The 20,435-nt window shown below is 42.5% G+C and overlaps 1 protein-coding gene across 3 annotated transcripts in view; it reads right to left on the reverse strand.

Annotated features, from left to right (window-relative positions):
* MYO1F (myosin IF) overlaps positions 1 to 20,435 on the reverse strand; it is a 1,016,322-nt gene that overhangs the window by 578,257 nt on the left and 417,630 nt on the right. For all 3 annotated transcript variants that reach the window (XM_040417777.1, XM_040417776.1, XM_040417775.1), the window contains exons 6-9: positions 12,939 to 13,028; positions 7,273 to 7,404; positions 6,978 to 7,112; positions 6,725 to 6,857 (exon numbers count right to left, since the gene is read on the reverse strand). In XM_040417777.1, coding sequence (XP_040273711.1) covers positions 6,725 to 6,857; positions 6,978 to 7,112; positions 7,273 to 7,404; positions 12,939 to 13,028 — 490 coding nt within the window. The remainder of the gene's footprint in view (positions 1 to 6,724; positions 6,858 to 6,977; positions 7,113 to 7,272; positions 7,405 to 12,938; positions 13,029 to 20,435) is intronic.

Genomic DNA, 20,435 nt, shown 5'->3' on the forward strand with positions numbered 1-20,435 from the left:
GGTAATACTGATCATACTAATTTTTATAGGTATAATTGTAATATGCGTCATCCCATGTTTTCGGAAACTACTGTCAAAGGGGGTAGAGAATATGACACTTTATAAAAGTCTACCCCTTAACGACAAAACTCCTGGGTCAGGATCCCTTCTAAGATACAAAGAGGGGAAGAAAAAAGGGGGTAAGAACCATATTATATAATTCTATGGTTCTAAAAGGGGGTTGAAGGGAATTATTTTAGCCATCTTTTGTTTTGTCCTCATCTTGTATTACTGAATGTTAAGTTTCTATTCCTAGTTGTAGAGTTGAGATTCATTTTTTTTACTTGAACTGTTTAGGTTTCATTTTTCTTATGTGTGCTGATTTCTCAGATTTGACGTATGCATATATTTAACCATTCCCTGCATTATGAGTGGTCCGCACTGCTTAGGCTACGTACACCTATAAAAGGACATGATATGCTTACAATAAATCTGAGTATTTCTTGGCTACTTAGTGTGCATGTGTCTTTCTTGCCACCGAGAAATACTTCTCCTGGATCCAGTAGGCTTCAAACCAAGGTGGTCTTAGAAGAAAGGAACCAATCCTTTCACCACCATGCACCCTATAATAGATTTTATTAGCTGGAACTAGGTGAGTATAGTTATGCATTGGGCAGAGTTAGAGGAGTGGCTTAGTGTAAAAAAAAAAAAACTGCTGGGGCGCTCTGCGCAAGATGCTTAAATATTGCCTCCTTATGTAAGTTTAAGTTGCACGGGAAAGGGCTGAGGACTCAAATCTGAATCCTTGCCCCGGGTCCAGGAAAGCCTAGCTACACCTCTGCATTAAATTACACTAATTATTCACTCTAATTTGAGAATCAAGGCGTAATAGATCTGCGTATCTATTAAACAAGATGGGCTCTCTGTCTTGGAGCTCTCTTCAGAGGTCATATTGGCCAACCAGAATAATAAGGAAACAGGCATGTCATGACAAATAGTGTCGAGCGCGAATATTCGAATTACGAATATTTATCGCGAATATCGCAACTTTGAGAATTAGCGAATATTTCAAATATAGTGCTATATATAAATTTTTCAAATATTCGTCATTTTTTTATTTGAAAAATCAGCAATGTAATGATCGCGGAATATGCAAATATTACGCGATCAATACAGGAGTGTTTCAAAATATATAGCACTACATTGAATATAGTGCAATATATTTGTTTTTTAGAATATTTTTCATTTTTTTCCATCTGAAGTTATGATTCCTCCCTGCTCAAGTTCTGTCACGACCGCTATCCCAGCAGCAGTCGTGTCGCACCAGACGGAGGGGAAGGGGGACCCTTATCTATGGATGGGAATAGTATGGCCACCACTGACTAACCCTAAGCTGGCACCTGTCTGCCCTGATACCCTAGACGGGGTGTGAACCTGTGCGGCGAGCAGGATGCCTAAACCCTCAGTCACCCTAACAAGCCTAGAGTGGGGAAAGGCCGATGGGAGCACTAGTCACCATCACTCATGTCTAGGAGAACAGCAGGGGAAGACAGCAACAAACAAACTATAGCAGAGATAGACTTATCCAGTCACGAGCAGAGAAGGCGATCCCAATCACGACAGTCCACGCCGGACAAGAGCTCCACAGCAACACCATCAAACGATCTCCTTCAAAGGTCAGAATAGAACTGGAAGTAAGGACTATATCTGGCAATGACTGCAAGTGAAACTGAAACTAATATAGTAGCTGGGAGTGGCAGACAGGACTCACCTGAGAAGGATGCCTACAAACTCCCAGTCAGGACAAAAAGGTTCACAAGGCAAAACCCGGATGACATATCCTGAACCATGGAGCAAACTCACAAGCTATCGCGAGTAGCAAGTCGCTGCGACCTTCTCCTCCCAGACCTGTCTGGATCAGTCACAGTCGTGACAAGTTCCTTGTGAAGGAGTCAGAAGGTGGGCATAATTACTGTGAGGGGCCACAATGTGAGCATTAGTACTGTTTGCTAGCACTATATTACCCTGTTATACATTGGGAAGGCTCGATCTTACAGGACCAGCACAGAACCCCCTCCTAGATATTTAACATGGGCAGTTACCATCCGTTCCATATGTGATTATTCTTTTTTCTCTATCACCACAGGGACCTTGCTATATATTTGTTTTTTAGAATATTCGTCATTCCTCCCTGCTTAAGTTGATATATCACAAATTCGAATATGACCCCTGCTGCTCATCACTACCTGTCACCGGTGCCATGCAGGCTGGCTGCATGCACTTTGTGTACTGGCTATGGGTTTCCATGTACAGTGAGGAACAGAAGCATTTGAACACCCTGTGATTTTGCAAGTTCTCCCACTTAGAAATCATGGAGGGGTCTGAAATTCACATTGTAGGTGCATTCCCACTCAGAGACAGAATCAAAATAAAAAAATTCAGGAAATCACATTGTATGATTTTAAAAGAATTTGTCTTGCACTGCTGAACATAAGTATTTGAACACCTGAGAAAATCAGTGTTAATATTTGGTGCAGAAGCCTTTGTTTGCAATTACAGAGGTCAAACGTTTCCAGTAGTTCTTGACCAGGTTTGCACACACTGCAGGGATTTTGGCCCACTCCTCCACACAGATCTCCTCTAGATCTGGCAGGTTTTGGGGCGGTCACTGAGCAACACGGAGTTTCAGCTCCCTCCAAAGATGTTCTATTGGATTTAGATCTGGAGAATGGCTAGGTTAGATATGTTTCTTACGGAGCCACTCCTTGGTTATCCTGGCTGTGTGCTTCGGGTCGTTGTCATGTTGGAAGACCCAGCCACGACCCATCTTGAATGCTCTGACTGAGGGAAAGAGGTTGTTGCTCAAAATCTCACAATAAATGGCCCCATTCATACTCTCCTTAATACAGTGCAGTCGTCCTGTCCTCTTCGCAGAAAAGCACCCCCAAAGCATGATGTTACCACCCCCATGCTTCACAGTAGGGATGGTGTTCTTGGGATGCAACTCATCCTTCTTTTTCCTCCAAACACAACGAGTGAAGTTTATACCAAAAACTTCTGCTTTGGTCTCATCTGACCACATGACTTTCTCCCATGCCTCCTCTGGATTATCCAGATGGTCATTGGCAAACTTCAGACGGGCCTGGACATGTGATGACTTGAGCAGGGTAACCTTCCGTTCAATGCATGATTTGAAACCATGACGGCGTAGTGTTCTACTGACAGTGACCTTTGAAACTGTGGTCCCAGCTCTCTTCATGTCATTGACTAGCTCCTCCCTTGTCGTTCTGGGCTGATTCCTCACTTTTCTTATCATCAGTGATACCCCACGAGGTGAGATCTTGCATGATGTCCCAGTCCGAGGGAAATTGACAGTCGTCTTTAGCCTCTTACATTTTCTAACAATTGCTCCAACAGTTGATTTTTTTTTTCACCAAGCTGCTTGGCAATTGCCCCGTAGCACTTTCCAACCTTGTGGAGGTCCACAATTTTGTCTCTGGAGTCTTTTGACAGCTTTTTGCCCATGGTAGTAGTTGGCGTCTGACTGACTGTGGGGTGGACAGGTGTCTTTAAAGAGCTCAGACAGGTGCTACTATGTTAGATTAATGAGTGGAGTAGAGGTGGACTTTTTAAAGGCACAGTAACAGGTCTTTGACAGCCAGAATTGTTGCAGTTTCTCAGGTGTTCAAATACTTATGTTCAGCAGTGCAAGACAAATACATTCTTTAAAAATCATACAATGTGATTTCCTGATTATTATTTTTTTTATTCTGTCTCTCAGAGTGGGAATGCACCTACAATGTGAATTTCAGACCCCTCCATGATTTCTAAGTGGGAGAACTTGCAAAATCGCAGGGTGTTCAAATACTTCTGTTCCTCACTGTATGCTGGTTCTGTGATGCGTGCTGGCTGCGGCTTTGTGTGTGAACATGGTCTGAGTATGAATGCTATTAGTTTCTTGTATCACAGTGCAGTTCTGTCACTCTTTGTTGTTGTGTAGGCTGGCTGCCTGTAAACTCGTACTGGCTATGGGTTATCCTGTGTATGTTGGTTGTTGTTTGGGCCTGCTGGCTGTAGCATTCTGTGACTGTGTGAACTGACACTTGTATCGTTTGTTGTGTGCTTCTTGTCACTCCTGGTTCTGGTGGGGTTAACATTCCCTGTTATGGGCCTAGGTGTGGCCCTCGTCATTGTAGCTATTTCTATCTGTGGACTGTGGAGTTTGTGGTCAGTCTGTCTTGTGCCTTGCTGGGTGTAGCCCCTTGCTGCTGACCCAGGGGGTTTTGCCATCTGCCTTTGTGTGTGATGTCACCTGGTAAAGCATTGTTGTTGTATCCTTGTCCATGCCCTGCCTGATCTTCTGTACCTGTTCTATGTCTTTATCCTGTCTGTTCCATGTATAGCCTGGCAGTGCTCAACTGCTTTTCATCCAGTTTGTTTCATGTATAGCCTGGCAGTGCTCAACTGCTTCTGATCCTGTCTGTTTCATGTATAGCCCAGCAGTGTTTTACGGCATCTGATCCTGTCTGTTCCATGCATAGCCTGGCAGTGCTCAACTGTTTCTGATCCTGTGTGTTACATCTCTAGCCTGGCACTGCCTTACTGCTTCTGTTCCTTTCCTGTGTTTGCTCTGCCTTTGGGAGAGGGCTCCTGGGTTCTCCGGAGGGAGGACATCTAGTCTCTGCCTGTGACCACCATGCTTCCGTTCCACATTGGGTCCAGGCATCTGCTTGTGTGCTGGTTCCCGTTTGTCTTTACCCTGAGTTTTTTGGGTTCAAATCCCTCTGTCGTCTGGTCCGCTGGTGCTTGCACCAGCGAGTTTCTTCGCAGGTAGCGGGACCATCCTGGAGGCGTGACCAGTGAGCCCTCAGCCAAGTTCATCCACACCACCAGGGGCTCTGTGAAGAATAGGGCTCGCTGGCTCTCCCCCCTCTGGGTTTGGCCTCCTGCCTTACCAGTGCACTTGGTTCAGTGGTAGTGCTACCATTATGACCATTGCCTGCTGTTCCTGTATTAATGTCATTTTCATTTATTACATGTGTAATAAAGTACTCAGTTGGTTTCCTGGTCTGTAATCTGGCTGTGTCCTGTTTGCAAGACGTTCCGGAAGTCTGCCAGTCCTCCTGAACATGACAAAGGCGTAATAGATCTGCATATCTATTGAACAAGGTAGGCACCCCAATAACAGTTTGATTCTCAAATTGGGGTGAAGAAGTAGTGTAATCTATGTGTAACAGAATTGCTTATCTATTTAATAAAGGGGGCACCCTGATAACAGTTGAATTACAGAGTTTATTCACCCCAATCTGAGAAGCAAGGAATAATGAATTGGATCTCCGTACAGCATTAATCATAAGTTTTGAATGGAGCGACTTCGGATGTAACATCTGAAGCTTGCTTCGTTTAAGGGTCCATTCACACGTCCGTTTTTTCTTTCCTGATCTGTTCCGTTTTTTCTGGAACAGATCTGGACCAGATCTGGACCCATTCATTTTCAATGGGTCCTGGAAAAAAACGGACAGCACAATGTGCGGATCCGCAAAAAACGGATGACATACGGATGACATACGGAAACATTTTCAGGAACAACGGATCCGCAAAAAACGGACCGAAAATCGGATTATAGAAAAATACTGACGTGTGAATGTAGCCTAACACTAATGCTGTGCTTCAGCATTTGCATGATCATAATGAAATGATGCCACAACAAATTGTAGTTCAATCTCAGCGCATTCTGGCCAGTTTGTAACCTATGCCACTGTATGTCTAAGGGCTCTTTCACACCTGCGTTCTTGTCTTCCGGCATAGAGTTCCGTCGTCGGGGCTCTATGCCGGAAGAATACTGATCAGGATTATCCTAATGCATTCTAAATGGAGAGAAATCCGTTCAGGATGCATCAGGATGTCTTCAGTTCCGGAACGGAACGTTTTTTGGCCGGAGAAAATACCGCAGCATGCTGCGCTTTTTGCTCCGGCCAAAAATCCGGAACACTTGCCGCAAGGCCGGATCCGGAATTAATGCCCATTGGAAGGCATTGATCCGGATCCGGCCTTAAGCTAAACGTCGTTTCGGCGCATTGCCGGAGCCGACATTTAGCTTTTTCTGAATGGTTACCATGGCTGCGGGGATGCTAAAGTCCTGGCAGCCATGGTAAAGTGCAGTGGGGAGCGGGGGAGCAGCATACTTACCGTCCGTGCGGCTCCCCGGGCGCTCCAGAGTGACGTCAGGGCGCCCCAAGCGCATGGATCACGTGATCACATGGATCACGTCATCCATGCGCATGGGGCGCTCTGACGTCATTCTGGAGTGCCCCGGGAGCCGCACGGACTGTAAGTATACCGCTCCCCCGCTCCCCGCTCCTACTATGGCACCCAGGACTTTAATAGCGTCCTGGGTGCCATAGTAACACTGAAAGCATTTGGAAGACGGTTCCGTCTTCAAATGCTTTCAGTACACTTGCGTTTTTCCGGATCCGGCGGGCACCTCCGGCAACGGAAGTGCATGCCGGATCCCAACAACGCAAGTGTGAAAGAGGCCTATGCAGTGCTGTATGCAGGAACCTGGAAGGTATACAGTATGTCAGGGAATACCCCCAGTGTATATTGTAAGGAGTTTTTTAGGGGGAATAACCCCCAATATGCTTCCTTACACATAGCTATGATGCAAAACTAAATATTCTCATCTCCTATAATAGTCAAATAACTAATTGCTTGCTTGATGGAGGAATGAAATGGTACTACTCACGGTCTGTGCACTCTACCATAGCATAATTCCCCTGCTCTTGAAAGCTGATATTCCCAAGATGCAAGATTCCTGCTGATATTTGTAGGACCAGTTGCTGCACTTCACATGAAATACCTATGACTTGCATGGCATTCTGTTAAAAACAACGATGAAAACAATGAGCAAATACAAGAAGTGAAAGAAAGATGCAAGTTACTTTCTATCTAACCCATGTTATGGAGTCCCTTAATTAAGCAAATGAAAGAACACTTACCATTGTTTCACAGAAATCATTCCTATCATCGGTTCCTTCAACTTTATAGGTATCTGAATTATTCAAGTACAAATAGTAATCAGGGGTCATGATGCCAAGATTTTGCTTTTGTTCTTGTGATGCTCCCTCTATTAGCTGTTAAAGACAGTAATGGAGTTACATGCTAAACAAAAGTTGTTATTTTCTACAGAACTTTAATTTCTTCAACACATTTTGCCCACAATATAGATGTAAAAAATGTACAAATATGGAACTGATTCTGACTTCAGTCCCATAATAACGTTATAATATTTACCTGATAAAAGATATGAAAGTTGCGCTCATTCTCATTCTGATTGACAACACGCGATTTTTCCAGAAGAAAGTTTGATATTTTACCTCCATCAGGCTCTCCCCCACGGCTGAACTGTATCTCAAAGTATTTACCCTGCCACATGCAAAAACATCAATCAAGTACATCTATATGAACAGAATTGAAATGATACATGTGTGCTACATGCTAATACTGTACATTCCCTGCAAATTTTTCCACAGTCATTCATATTGCACCCATATACAGTATTTAATTTATGATGGACTGAACAGCCTTACCCCCAGTGGTTCGGAATCAAACTTTGTTCACACAGAGCCTTTTGTTGAACTACATAAGTTCCAGGAGAACCTCAAGGGTGTTGCATCCTTATATGGAACCCTATTGCATGGCTGTGTTACTGCCATCTGAAATTGACCTCAAGGTTGACAACATTGAAGTTACAAATAATATTGGAGATATGGCACTCAATATCTGGAAAATTTTGCTCAAAAACAAGTCACTTTATTGATACAATAAAATATTTAAAATGTCATACAAAGTACGTAATTTGTGCAGAATTTAAATAACATAATAATAAAAAGTCACAATCGACAATATAAAAAATCCCTTATAGTGTATATATAAACACACATCAGACAGCAAATGGGTACTTGTCTGTAATCTGATTGAATAGGTCCAGAAGGTTAAATTCTCAACACTAGAGCATTAAATGTGTTATTGCTCAATAGTTTTCAATGAGAAATGTCACCATTGATTCGGTATATATCACCGATTATCATTATTGTAGTGCAGTCGCAGGATTTTCTGATTTAATAATAGGAGTTATTCCGAATATATATATATCACAGTTCATGGAACTTATCGGATTACTGTTCAGAAGATGTTAGCTCTAGGTGGCGTCCCACTTTTTTTTTTTTTTTCCAGCTATTTAAATCCCTTACCTCCACTTCTCAGTGCGGTTTTTTCAATCACCGTTTCCTCAGCGTCCCAAATATTCGATTTCTCCTTACTTGTAAATCAGAATGTCTCACTCTGAGGAGTTTTTGAACTTGATGTAGGACGAGTTTATCATTTAGGAGGTTGTTGGTAAGGGAGGTATAGCTGTAGATCTCCTTGCGTACGCCAAAAATGGTGGTAATGTGGGGTCCAGGTTCCTCCCAGACGCGTTTCGAAGTCCCAAGGGGTGCTGACTTCTTCCTCCACTGAAGAAGAAGTCAGCACCCCTTGGGACTTCGAAACGCGTCTGGGAGGAACCTGGACCCCACATTACCACCATTTTTGGCGTACGCAAGGAGATCTACAGCTATACCTCCCTTACCAACAACCTCCTAAATGATAAACTCGTCCTACATCAAGTTCAAAAACTCCTCAGAGTGAGACATTCTGATTTACAAGTAAGGAGAAATCGAATATTTGGGACGCTGAGGAAACGGTGATTGAAAAAACCGCACTGAGAAGTGGAGGTAAGGGATTTAAATAGCTGGAAAAAAAAAAAAAAAGGTGGGACGCCACCTAGAGCTAACATCTTCTGAACAGTAATCCGATAAGTTCCATGAACTGTGATATATATATATTCGGAATAACTCCTATTATTAAATCAGAAAATCCTGCGACTGCACTACAATAATGATAATCGGTGATATATACCGAATCAATGGTGACATTTCTCATTGAAAACTATTGAGCAATAACACATTTAGTGCTCTAGTGTTGAGAATTTAACCTTCTGGACCTATTCAATCAGATTACAGACAAGTACCCATTTGCTGTCTGATGTGTGTTTATATATACACTATAAGGGATTTTTTATATTGTCGATTGTGACTTTTTATTATTATGTTATTTAAATTCTGCACAAATTACGTACTTTGTATGACATTTTAAATATTTTATTGTATCAATAAAGTGACTTGTTTTTGAGCAAAATTTTCCAGATATTGAGTGCCATATCTGCAATATTATTTGAAATTTTTTACTTTTTGGTGTTTGGAGTTTACACCTAGATATTGAGCACCTCTCCACCCTACGGAGCAGTAGAGCCACTCCATTTTTGTTACATTGAAGTTATCCCGACTGTCCTGGCTGATTGCAATATATAATTAAGTTAGCTTTAGATGCAGAGATTGATTATGTTGTTGATCTGGCAAAGATATAGCAAGGTCAGCAACATTAGTGTCACCAATTTCTACTACCAGTCTGAGGCCACCAAAATCTTACTATAACAAAAATCGCTACGAAATTGTTGCCCATAAGAATCAGTAGCTCAAAAAATATCTCAAAAATATATGTAGTCAAGCGTGTAAGAGGGTCAGTTATATGTGTGGCCCTTGAACTTATCCTGGGGCTCAACTCGAAGATGACTTAGGAACAAGGAGAACACTTTACTAAATTTGCAATTTAAAGAGGACCTTTCATCTGGCAAAACATTGTGAACTAAGTGTCATGATCGGTACAGTGGCGCCCAGGGATCTCACTGCACTTACTATTATCCATGGGCTCCGCTCTGTTCTCCTGCTATGCCCTCCGGTATGTGTTCTGTCACTTGGTTATAGTAGGTGGAGACTTAGGGGACTTGGTTATAGTAGGAGGAGACTGCCCTTGTTCTCCTGGGGGTCTCCTTCTCCTAGTCTGTAGCGCTGGCCAATCGCAGCGCAGAGCTCACAGCCTGGGAGGTTTTTTTCTGCCCAGGAGAACAAAGGCAGTCTCCTCCTACTATAACCAAGTGACCGAACATACCGGAGGGCATAGCAGGAGAACGGAGCGGCTCCCAGGGATAATAGTAAGTGCAGTGAGATCTCTGGGTGCCGCTGTACAGATCATGACACTTAGTTCACAATGTTTTGCCAGATGAAAGGTCCTCTTTAACGTTACTTCAGCAGGTGGCACAGTGCTTAGTGGTTACAGTTATAAATGGGTAACTGCAATAAAGTGATCTACACAGACCAAGAATTGACACCTATTAGGCTTAGTGACCAGTGCGAAAACTGCAGAATTTATGGTTTCAATATGCAGTAGATAGTGACATGGAAAAAATAATTTAAAAATAATAACCACCATAGATTCTTTATAAATCTGTTTAGCATAAAAACATGTTTTAAACAATAGGTCATTTTCTGATGGCACATTTTCTTTAAAGTGGCTTCTCCATCCTGTTACATTCGACTTGTGTCGTTTTCCTTCCTGTTAAGCCGCTTAATGGAAATTGAGTGATTTTAATCAGTTCATAGAATACAGTTCCTTCATAGAGCAATATGAAGGTAATTTACAGTCAATACAAGATATGATTAAAATGTATAGCCACAAAAAGTCTCAGTCAAAGTCCTAATATGAGAAGTTTTTTGGGATGTTCTAATTATTATGAGTAAGATTATCGTTTTGTACTACGGTACAACACCAAGGTATAGGATGCTTCAGAATTTGTATTAATGCCTTACCATGTTTTATTGTACCATTATTTTTGGCAATTGTGGTTAATTTAATTTAACTGTATACTGAGCTATAGGGCAGGATTTAGCAAAACTGGCAATTCTAGCTCCAGTCTTGATCTGTTTTCCATTACCATGAGATGCACTAAAATTATTAAGAGGCGCATACTTCTTAATAATTCTGGTGCATCTCAGCATGTCCATGCCCCACAGTCTGAAATCTACACCAGTTAGGAGCTAGTGTAGATTTCAGGTATTACTTGTGCTAGAAACCTGGTGCAAGTAATCATACATGTGTCAGGCTGTGCAGGACCCATCCACAACACAGCCATCCACCCATGTCATTTCCAGAGTGGTGAGTGCAGAGTAAAAGAGCAAAAAAAAGTTTTCGACCACAATACTGGCACAGGGGCTTGATAAACCCATAGTGTTTTGTATTAGTATGATTTAAGGAATTATACATTGGGCAGCATCCGTGGCTCAGTGGTTAACACAGGGGTCCTGGGTTTGAATCCGACAACATCTGCATGGAGTTTGTATGTTCTCCCTATGTTTGTGTGAGTTTCCTCCAGGTACTCAGTTTTCCTCCCAGGCTCCAAAGACATATTGATAGGGAACATAGATTGTGAGCCCCATTGGGGATAGCAAGTCATGATAATGTCTGTAAAGCGCTGCAGTATATACAACATATATACATTTTTTGTTAAAGAGGACCCGTCACTACTGCTTACATGTCTGTTTTACTAAGGGATCATGCACACAACCGTACATATTTTGCTATCTGCAAAAAATACGGAAGATGTCCGTGTACATTCCGTATTTTGCAGAACAGAACCACTGGCCCCTAATAGAACTGTGCTATCCTTTTCCGTAATGCAGACGGAAATTCCATTAAATAGGACATGTTCTATTTTTTTGCGGAACGGATATACGGAAACGGAATGCACACTGAGTAACTTCCGTATTTTTAGTAGACCCATTGAAATTAATGGTTCCGCATATATGTTCCTGCAGAAGCCCTAAATCAATTTATTTTTAAGGAAATGACTAGAGATGAGTGAAGTTTTGAAAAATTTGATTCGGCAGCTTCGCCGAAGTTTGACAAGAAATTCAATTCATCACAAATTGATTTATCACAAATCGCCATTCAGCCTATCAATCAATGGAATCCATTTTTAACGGCCACTTAGACAAACGTGCCACTGTCTAACGGCGTTAAAACAGTCTTTTGGGTAAAAAAAAAAAAAAAACACGCACCTCATCCACTTGCTTGCGCAGAGGCAGTCCGCTTCTCTCGATTGAAACGCTATCAGTGATGACGCTGCCACTTGATCATGCTGGGAGCGTGATGATGTCATCATGGTCAGTGCAGGACCTTCAGCAAGTCTTTTTCAATCAAGAGAGGAGAGAACTGCCTCTGTACAAGCAAGTGGATGAGGTGAGTATTTTTTTTCCGTTCTTTCTAAGACAACTCTAGCCTCCATTTTAGGAAAAATGATTTGTTACCAACAAGTGAGAGAAAATTTGGCTTCATTTAGAATCTAATTGTTCCTAAAATTTTGACCAAACACCACTTCGGATGCTTTGCTTCAATCAACACTAGCAATGATGATTCTGGAGCATCTTGTTTCTTAGTAGAGATAAGCGAATTTCATGTTATGAAATTCGTTCATACTTCGTTTGGTAGTAAAGGACGCCCCTGAATAACGGAAACGGGACGGATCCGTTTTGCAGCCCATAGACTTCTATTATGACTAAATGAATAACGGAATGCCCCTAAAGGCATTCCATTAGGCATTCCGTCATAGAATTACGTTTTGGTCCGTGGTAACGGAATCCATAACACAATTCTGCTTTTACCACCAAACAAAGCGTGAACGGATTTCAAAATATGAAATTCGCTCATCTCTATATCTCAGTAATTGCTACTAAAATGTTTGCAATAAATTGGGCTGTGTCACAGCCTCACACTGTTCAATCAGTGCTTCCAGTTTCACGCTGTGCAGGGGCACACCTCAAACTGGTAACACCCAGTAAAAGTTTCCTTAATAAACGTCTAGTAGCAATAACTGAGGAACGGAACAAGAGTTATTTGAAAAGATGCTCCAGAATCTTAATTGCATAGGGAATGCAAGTAGTTACTGATAAAGACATCTCAGGAGAGGTAATGGGTCCTCTTAATTACATAAATTACTTAGGTGTCTTATGAGTTCTATAACTTACAAATCGACTTGAATTGTTGTTTCGGACCGTTTTGCCATTGCCAAAAGCTTCAAGGAGAGGATTAGATTGAAGGATTATGTCTTTAACATGCTGGAAAAGTGATATGAATAACAAATATTATTTTTAGAATTGATTATTTATCTGCATGTATTTCTCTAAGGCAAGTTCAATATAGAAATATGACATGTGCAGATTAATTTACAGTATTGTAGGAAAAATTCTATATTCAGTAATATATTGATTTAAATCTCTTAATGTATAAGAGTTCACTGAGTTCAACCTCCCACTGGAATTTTAAAAGAGTGACCAGGGATCTGAATAGATACAGTACAGACCAAAAGTTTGGAAACACCTTCTCATTCAAAGAGTTTTCTTTATTTTCATGACTATGAAAATTGTAGATTCACACTGAAGGCATCAAAACTATGAATTAACACATGTGGAATTATATACATAACAAAAAAGTGTGAAACAACTGAAAATATGTCATATTCTAGGTTCTTCAAAGTAGCCACCTTTTGCTTTGATTACTGCTTTGCACACTCTTGGCAGTCTCTTGATGAGCTTCAAGAGGTAGTCCCCTGAAATGGTTTTCACTTCAGAGGTGTGCCCTGTCAGGTTTAATAAGTGGGATTTCTTGCCTTATAAATGGGGTTGGGACCATCAGTTGCGTTGAGGAGAAGTCAGGTGGATACACAGCTGATAGTCCTACTGAATAGACTGTTAGAATTTGTATTATGGCAAGAAAAAAGCAGCTAAGTAAAGAAAAACGAGTGGCCATCATTACTTTAAGAAATGTAGGTCAGTCAGTCAGCCGAAAAATTGGGAAAACTTTGAAAGTAAGGGCTATTTGACCATGAAGGAGAGTGATGGGGTGCTGCGCCAGATGACCTGACCTCCACAGTCACCGGACCTGAACCCAATCGAGATGGTTTGGGGTGAGCTGGACTGCAGAGTGAAGGCAAAAGGGCCAACAAGTGCTAAGAATCTCTGGGAACTCCTTCAAGACTGTTGGAAGACCATTTCAGGGGAATACCTCTTGAAGCTCATCAAGAGAATGCCAAGAGTGTGCAAAGCAGTAATCAAAGCAAAAGGTGGCTACTTTGAAGAACCTAGAATATGACATATTTTCAGTTGTTTCACACTTGTTTGTTATGTATATAATTCCACATGTGTTAATTCATAGTTTTGATGCCTTCATAGTCAAGAAAATAAAGAAAACTCTTTGAATGAGAAGGTGTGTCCAAACTTTTGGTCTGTAATGTACATGCTTACCAAATTGTATCACGCAAACTACAGTCTACACAGCTCCTCGTGCGTATGTGTATTCAATGGGGAGAGAAGAAAGCCCCTTCCAGACACCTCTGGTGGTGGCTTATATCCAGAGATGTCAAAAGGATCTGGCAAAAATATTCACTTTGCCCCATCCTTCTCATCCCGACCATCATTCCCTGAATCTTCCGACAATACATTAATGTGTATTATGGGGGCCTTGAGACAGCTTTTAACAGATCTAGAACTAGAAGTTGAAAATATTGTTGACTCCAGACAACATAGAAGGAGGGAAACATTATTGATATCCCTGAGACACATAATATTTTGTTACATATGAAAAGAGAAGAGATTAATGCTTCATTTTCTGTTCATCTTCTATGTTTAGTGTTTTTTTAAAACACTATGGTATGAATTAATTAATAGATTGTTTTATGTTTACCATACTGCAGATCCTAAATAATATAGGGGAAGATGTACAGTATATTCTTACGCCCTCAGAAAAGCAGTTATACCTGTCACGGCCTTTGGTGTGCGCTGTGAAACTTATGCCACGCTTGCTGTTGCCCGCGGCAACGTGTTGCTGTTTCAGCATGCGGGGGCAGTGTCACAGCCTTTGTGGTGTGTGCCGTGACATGGTTGCCTTGCATGTTGTTGCCTGCAGCAACGTGTAGCTTTTTATGCTGGTGTGTTCAATTCCCCTTTGAGTTGTTTGCTCCTCTGTTCGGTGCTGGAGGGGTTAACCACCTTGTTGGGCGTGGTCACTAGGTGCTTCATCTTACCTGTGGCTAGAGGCCAGGAGTCAGTTGAACTCCAGCCATGGTGTGTGTTGGAGTTATGCTCCTGGTCTTCATGTTTCCATCTCCCAGAGTGAGGGCCTCCTAGTGGGACATCGGGTCCCCAGTGATGTCCAACTAGGATGCCATTACACAGGTAAGAAAGACATCCAAAAAGGAGCAGAGCTCCTACACATATGCCGGCAAACAACAAACTGACCTTCAGGCTCACAACACTGAATATGAAAAGCCAGAGGCCACACCCAGCACCACCAAGCACACATCTTAACCCCGAACATACCAAGATTGGAAGGGACACAACTTAAAGGGGAAGTGTCAAAACATGCAAAACAACAACATGTTGCCACCAGCAACAAGCATGCACGGCAAAAGTGTCATGGTCCACTACACCAGACCATGACACAGCCGTGACAATACCTCTGTATCACCATCAATAGGATTTTCTCATCTGGACCCTCCATACATTATTTAATATCAGCACTACAGTAAGCGTTAAAGGGTTAGTCTGCTTTTTAAATTGATGAACTATCCTCAGAATAGGTCATCAATATTGGGTCGGCAGAGAACCAACTCCCAGCACTCCCGTTGATCAGCTTTTTGAAAAGAAAACAGCGTTCTTATGTCACTCGAATAGGAAGGAGTTGTCCCATTGAATTGAATAGGATGGCTTAGTTGCAATTACACCCGCTCACTGTTGCGGTTGCAACGCGAGCAGGTAAACAATGAAGAGAAGGCAGTGCTCCTAAGAGTGGTGCTTTCTCTTCAAACAGCTGATTGGCAGGGGTGCCAGGAGCCAGACCCCCACCAATCTGATATTGATGACTATCCTGAGGATAGGTCATCAATAGTAAAAAGCGGACAATCCCTTTAAGGTAGTACCACACATATCATAAATCCTGCAGATTGTCCTCAGAGTTGTGTGCAGAGAATCTACAGCGTTTACAGTAGCAGTGAAGTGGATGAGATTTAAAAATGTCATGTTGGCAAATATCTGTCAAGAATTTCACTGTTTGCAATGCAGAGAATGAAATCTGCAGCATTTTCTCAGCAAAGTCTGCTCAATTGAGTGTGTGATTTCATCACCATTTTAGCTTTCCATTTATTTAGTCATGGGTATTAGTCAGTTCCATGTTTTATATGCACAATAGTGTGAGGGGATGTAACGGTCACGTCCACACACACACAGGGGAAAGGATAGTGACCACTGCGCTCCACCCTCACCCTTGGCCCTGCCTACTTGCCTCACGAGTCCTGATGACAGGGGACAACTGGACAACAGTCCCTAACTTAGGATATGTGCAGGGAAGACAGACAAGACAAAATACGGAACATGAACGGACCGGGTCAGAACCAAGAGAGCTACGCAGTACAAAGGATTAAGCAAAGAATGGTCAGGAGAAGCCGGGGTCAAATACCAGGAGAGCAGAGAAGTACAAGAGGAGTCCTAAGAGAGTAGTCAGGTGGGAGCCGAGGTCACAATACCAGGACGGATGCGCAGTACAGGAGGAGCATGCAAAAGGATGGTCAGGGAACAGGATCAGGTAAGTATTCAGCAGTCCAACAAATAGCCAGGAACCTAGATATTAACAGGCAACCTGTAGCCAGCAGGCTGCCTGTATTTATAGTGGGGAGTGAGGGTCATGTGACGTGGCCAGCGTCACATGACCGACAGACCAACCAGTCGAGCACCGAGTGATCAGCTCGGCGCTCAAGGCAGACTAGGAGCAGGGAGACACCCAGCTAGTAAAGCCGCCCTGGGAATGAGGTCAAACACAGAACCTCATTCCAAAAGCTAAGCAACAGGTCTGCGGGCAATGGGGGACCGAGTGCACCTTCGGAACCCCGTGACAGGGGACGAATTTTTATGTACAGTAAAAAAAAAAAAAAATTCTGGGGGAGGAGTGCAAGTGCGCTCGAACATATGGGGGAACAATCATATGCGGTCTATAATGTCAGGTGACACCGCTGTAAATGGCTAACCGGGATATATAAAGGAGGCCGACATAAAGGAAACAACACAGTGTAGTAGTCAAATTAACCATCACACTGCCGTACACAATGGAGAAAGCAACTGACATGGAGTGGACCAACCCATATATAAAACGTGGGATGATGTCATAGATAAGATCACACAGTGCATATATCACAGTACAGATGTGTGTTCATGACATAGTGATGGACTGAAACACGTCAGGACCATGGCAGCCATCCCATAACCTGCTAAATAAAGCAGGGAAATGAGACCGCCTCATTTAGTCCCTTGGGGTGTACAGTGTCTAACTTAAAAATCCATTCAGTTTCTTTGCGGAGCAGCGGCACATCAATGTCCCCTCCACGAATGGATATCACAATGTGCTCGATCCCCTGGACCTTAAGCACATCTGGATTGCCGCCATGATGATCACAAACATGGCGTGCCACAGATGTGTCGCGGTTGTTTTTAATGTCGAGTAGGTGTTCGCCAATACGTCTCCTCAGTTCGCGTCTGGTCTTACCTACATATTGCATACCACATTGGCAGGTCAATAAATACACAACTCCCACTGATGTGCATCTGATGAAAGATCTGATGGAGAATCTTTTCTTAGTCACTTGGCTAGTAAAGAATGTCCCTTTCATTTGGGGATCACATTGTGCTTGATAAAGGCTATGCTATAGCCGAAACGTAACAAATTTTGTAACCACGTATTTCATGTAAGTAGTTCCCAATAAAGGGACATTCACCGGACATGCTGCCTCTGTTATCGTTTATTGGACTGTGTAATCAGGAGCCTTTGTGGATCTAGGGCTCCAGGTGGACTGCTGCATTCCGGACCACCGTAAGACCCGCGAGTGCTACTCTCCATTGATGCCTTTCATAATATTGCCACAGATGACACATGCCCCACATGGAAAAGTCCCAGTCAGTGTATTTTTTAGCCATGTATCTGGTGTTGGATGTAGGTAGGTGCTATGGACCAGACGGCCGCGTATATTTGAACTGCGACGGTATGTAATGGGGGGACGGTCTGACACTAGATCACCAATGTCCGGATCAGACTGTAGGATAGGCCAGTGTCTCTAGAGGATCTCACGCACCTGTTTCTGCGCTTTATCATACGTGGCTATAATCCTCGGAGTGTTCTGACCCTGCAACCTTTGCTTGGGGACCAGTAATTGTTCACGGCTAATACTCATAGAGTGATGGTACGCTCTTTTGAGTGTATATTGAGGATAACCTCTATGCTTAAACCGGGTCCTCAAATCACTTGCGGCCACCTTAAAATCCCTAATTTCTGAGCAATTCCTCCTAGCCCTCAGATATTGGCCCTTAGGGATGCCACTCCTGATGGCTAATGGATGGCCACTGTCCCACCACAGAAAGCTTTTGGTAGCGGTCTGCTTGCGGAACAGATTTGTGGTAATCTTTTTATCTATCCCCACAGAAACAGTCAGATCCAAGAACGTGATTTCTTGCTCATTGATGTCTGACGTGAAAAACAGACCTAGCTGGTTGATGTTAAGCTCAGCTACGAATTGGGTGAAACAATCCTTGGCCCCTTTCCACAGTATAAACACGTCGTTGATATATCTAATCCAGATTAATATCGACGACGTGTACTGTTCCAGAGCTTCACTGAAGACAACCTCTCTTTCCCACCAGCCCAGGTAGAGATTTGCGTAGGTTGGGGCACACGGACTGTCCATCGCAACTCCCCTGAGCTGGTGGAAAACTTGGCGGTCAAAAAGGAACACATTGTGACTCAGGACAAAGTCCAGTAGTTCCATCACAAAAGCATTGTGTCGGATAAGATGTTCACCCCTCTGCTGGAGGAAGGCCCGCACAGCTAGACAATCAGTGTCATGTGGAATAGAGCTGTACAAGGCCTCCACATCTAGGCTAGCAAGCCAAGTATCCTCGTCATATTGAATGCCCTCAAGACGCTGTAGGACATCCATTGTGTCCCTAGCGTAGGTTGGCAAGCTTGCCACAAATGGCCTCAGTATCACATCAATGTACAGTACAGACCAAAAGTTTGGACACACCTTCTCATTCAAAGAGTTTTCTTTATTTTCATGACTATGAAGGCATCAAAACTATGAATTAACACATGTGGAATTATATACATAACAAACAAGTGTGAAACAACTGAAAATATGTCATATTCTAGGTTCTTCAAAGTAGCCGCCTTTTGCTTTGATTACTGCTTTGCACACTCTTGGCATTCTCTTGATGAGCTTCAAGAGGTAGTCCCCTGAAATGGTCTTCACTTCACAGGTGTGCCCTGTCAGGTTTAAGAAGTGGGATTTCTTGCCTTATAAATGGGGTTGGGACCATCAGTTGCGTTGAGGAGAAGTCAGGTGGATACACAGCTGATAGTCCTACTGAATAGACTGTTAGAATTTGTATTATGGCAAGAAAAAAGCAGCTAAGTAAAGAAAAACGAGTGGCCATCATTACTTTAAGAAATGAAGGTCAGTCAGTCAGCCGAAAAATTGGGAAAACTTTGAAAGTAAGGGCTATTTGACCATGAAGGAGAGTGATGGGGTGCTGCGCCAGATAACCTGACCTCCACAGTCACCGGACCTGAACCCAATCGAGATGGTTTGGGGTGAGCTGGACTGCAGAGTGAAGGCAAAAGGGCCAACAAGTGCTAAGCATCTCTGGGAACTCCTTCAAGACTGTTGGAAGACCATTTCAGGGGAATACCTCTTGAAGCTCATCAAGAGAATGCCAAGAGTGTGCAAAGCAGTAATCAAAGCAAAAGGTGGCTACTTTGAAGAACCTAGAATATGACATATTTTCAGTTGTTTCACACTTGTTTGTTATGTATATAATTCCACATGTGTTAATTCATAGTTTTGATGCCTTCATAGTCATGAAAATAAAGAAAACTCTTTGAATGAGAAGGTGTGTCCAAACTTTTGGTCTGTACTGTATATATACAGGGAGTGCAGAATTATTAGGCAAGTTGTATTTTTGAGGATTAATTTTATTATTGAACAACAACCATGTTCTCAATGAACCGAAAAAACTCATTAATATCAAAGCTGAATATTTTTGGAAGTAGTTTTTAGTTTGTTTTTAGTTTTAGCTATTTTAGGGGGATATCTGTGTGTGCAGGTGACTATTACTGTGCATAATTATTAGGCAACTTAACAAAAAACAAATATATACCCATTTCAATTATTTATTTTTACCAGTGAAACCAATATAACATCTCAACATTCACAAATATACATTTCTGACATTCAAAAACAAAACAAAAACAAATCAGTGACCAATATAGCCACCTTTCTTTGCAAGGACACTCAAAAGCCTGCCATCCATGGATTCTGTCAGTGTTTTGATCTGTTCACCATCAACATTGCGTGCAGCAGCAACCACAGCCTCCCAGACACTGTTCAGAGAGGTGTACTGTTTTCCCTCCTTGTAAATCTCACATTT

This window comes from Bufo bufo, chromosome 2, assembly GCF_905171765.1.
Source record: "Bufo bufo chromosome 2, aBufBuf1.1, whole genome shotgun sequence".
Lineage (NCBI taxonomy): Eukaryota > Metazoa > Chordata > Amphibia > Anura > Bufonidae > Bufo > Bufo bufo.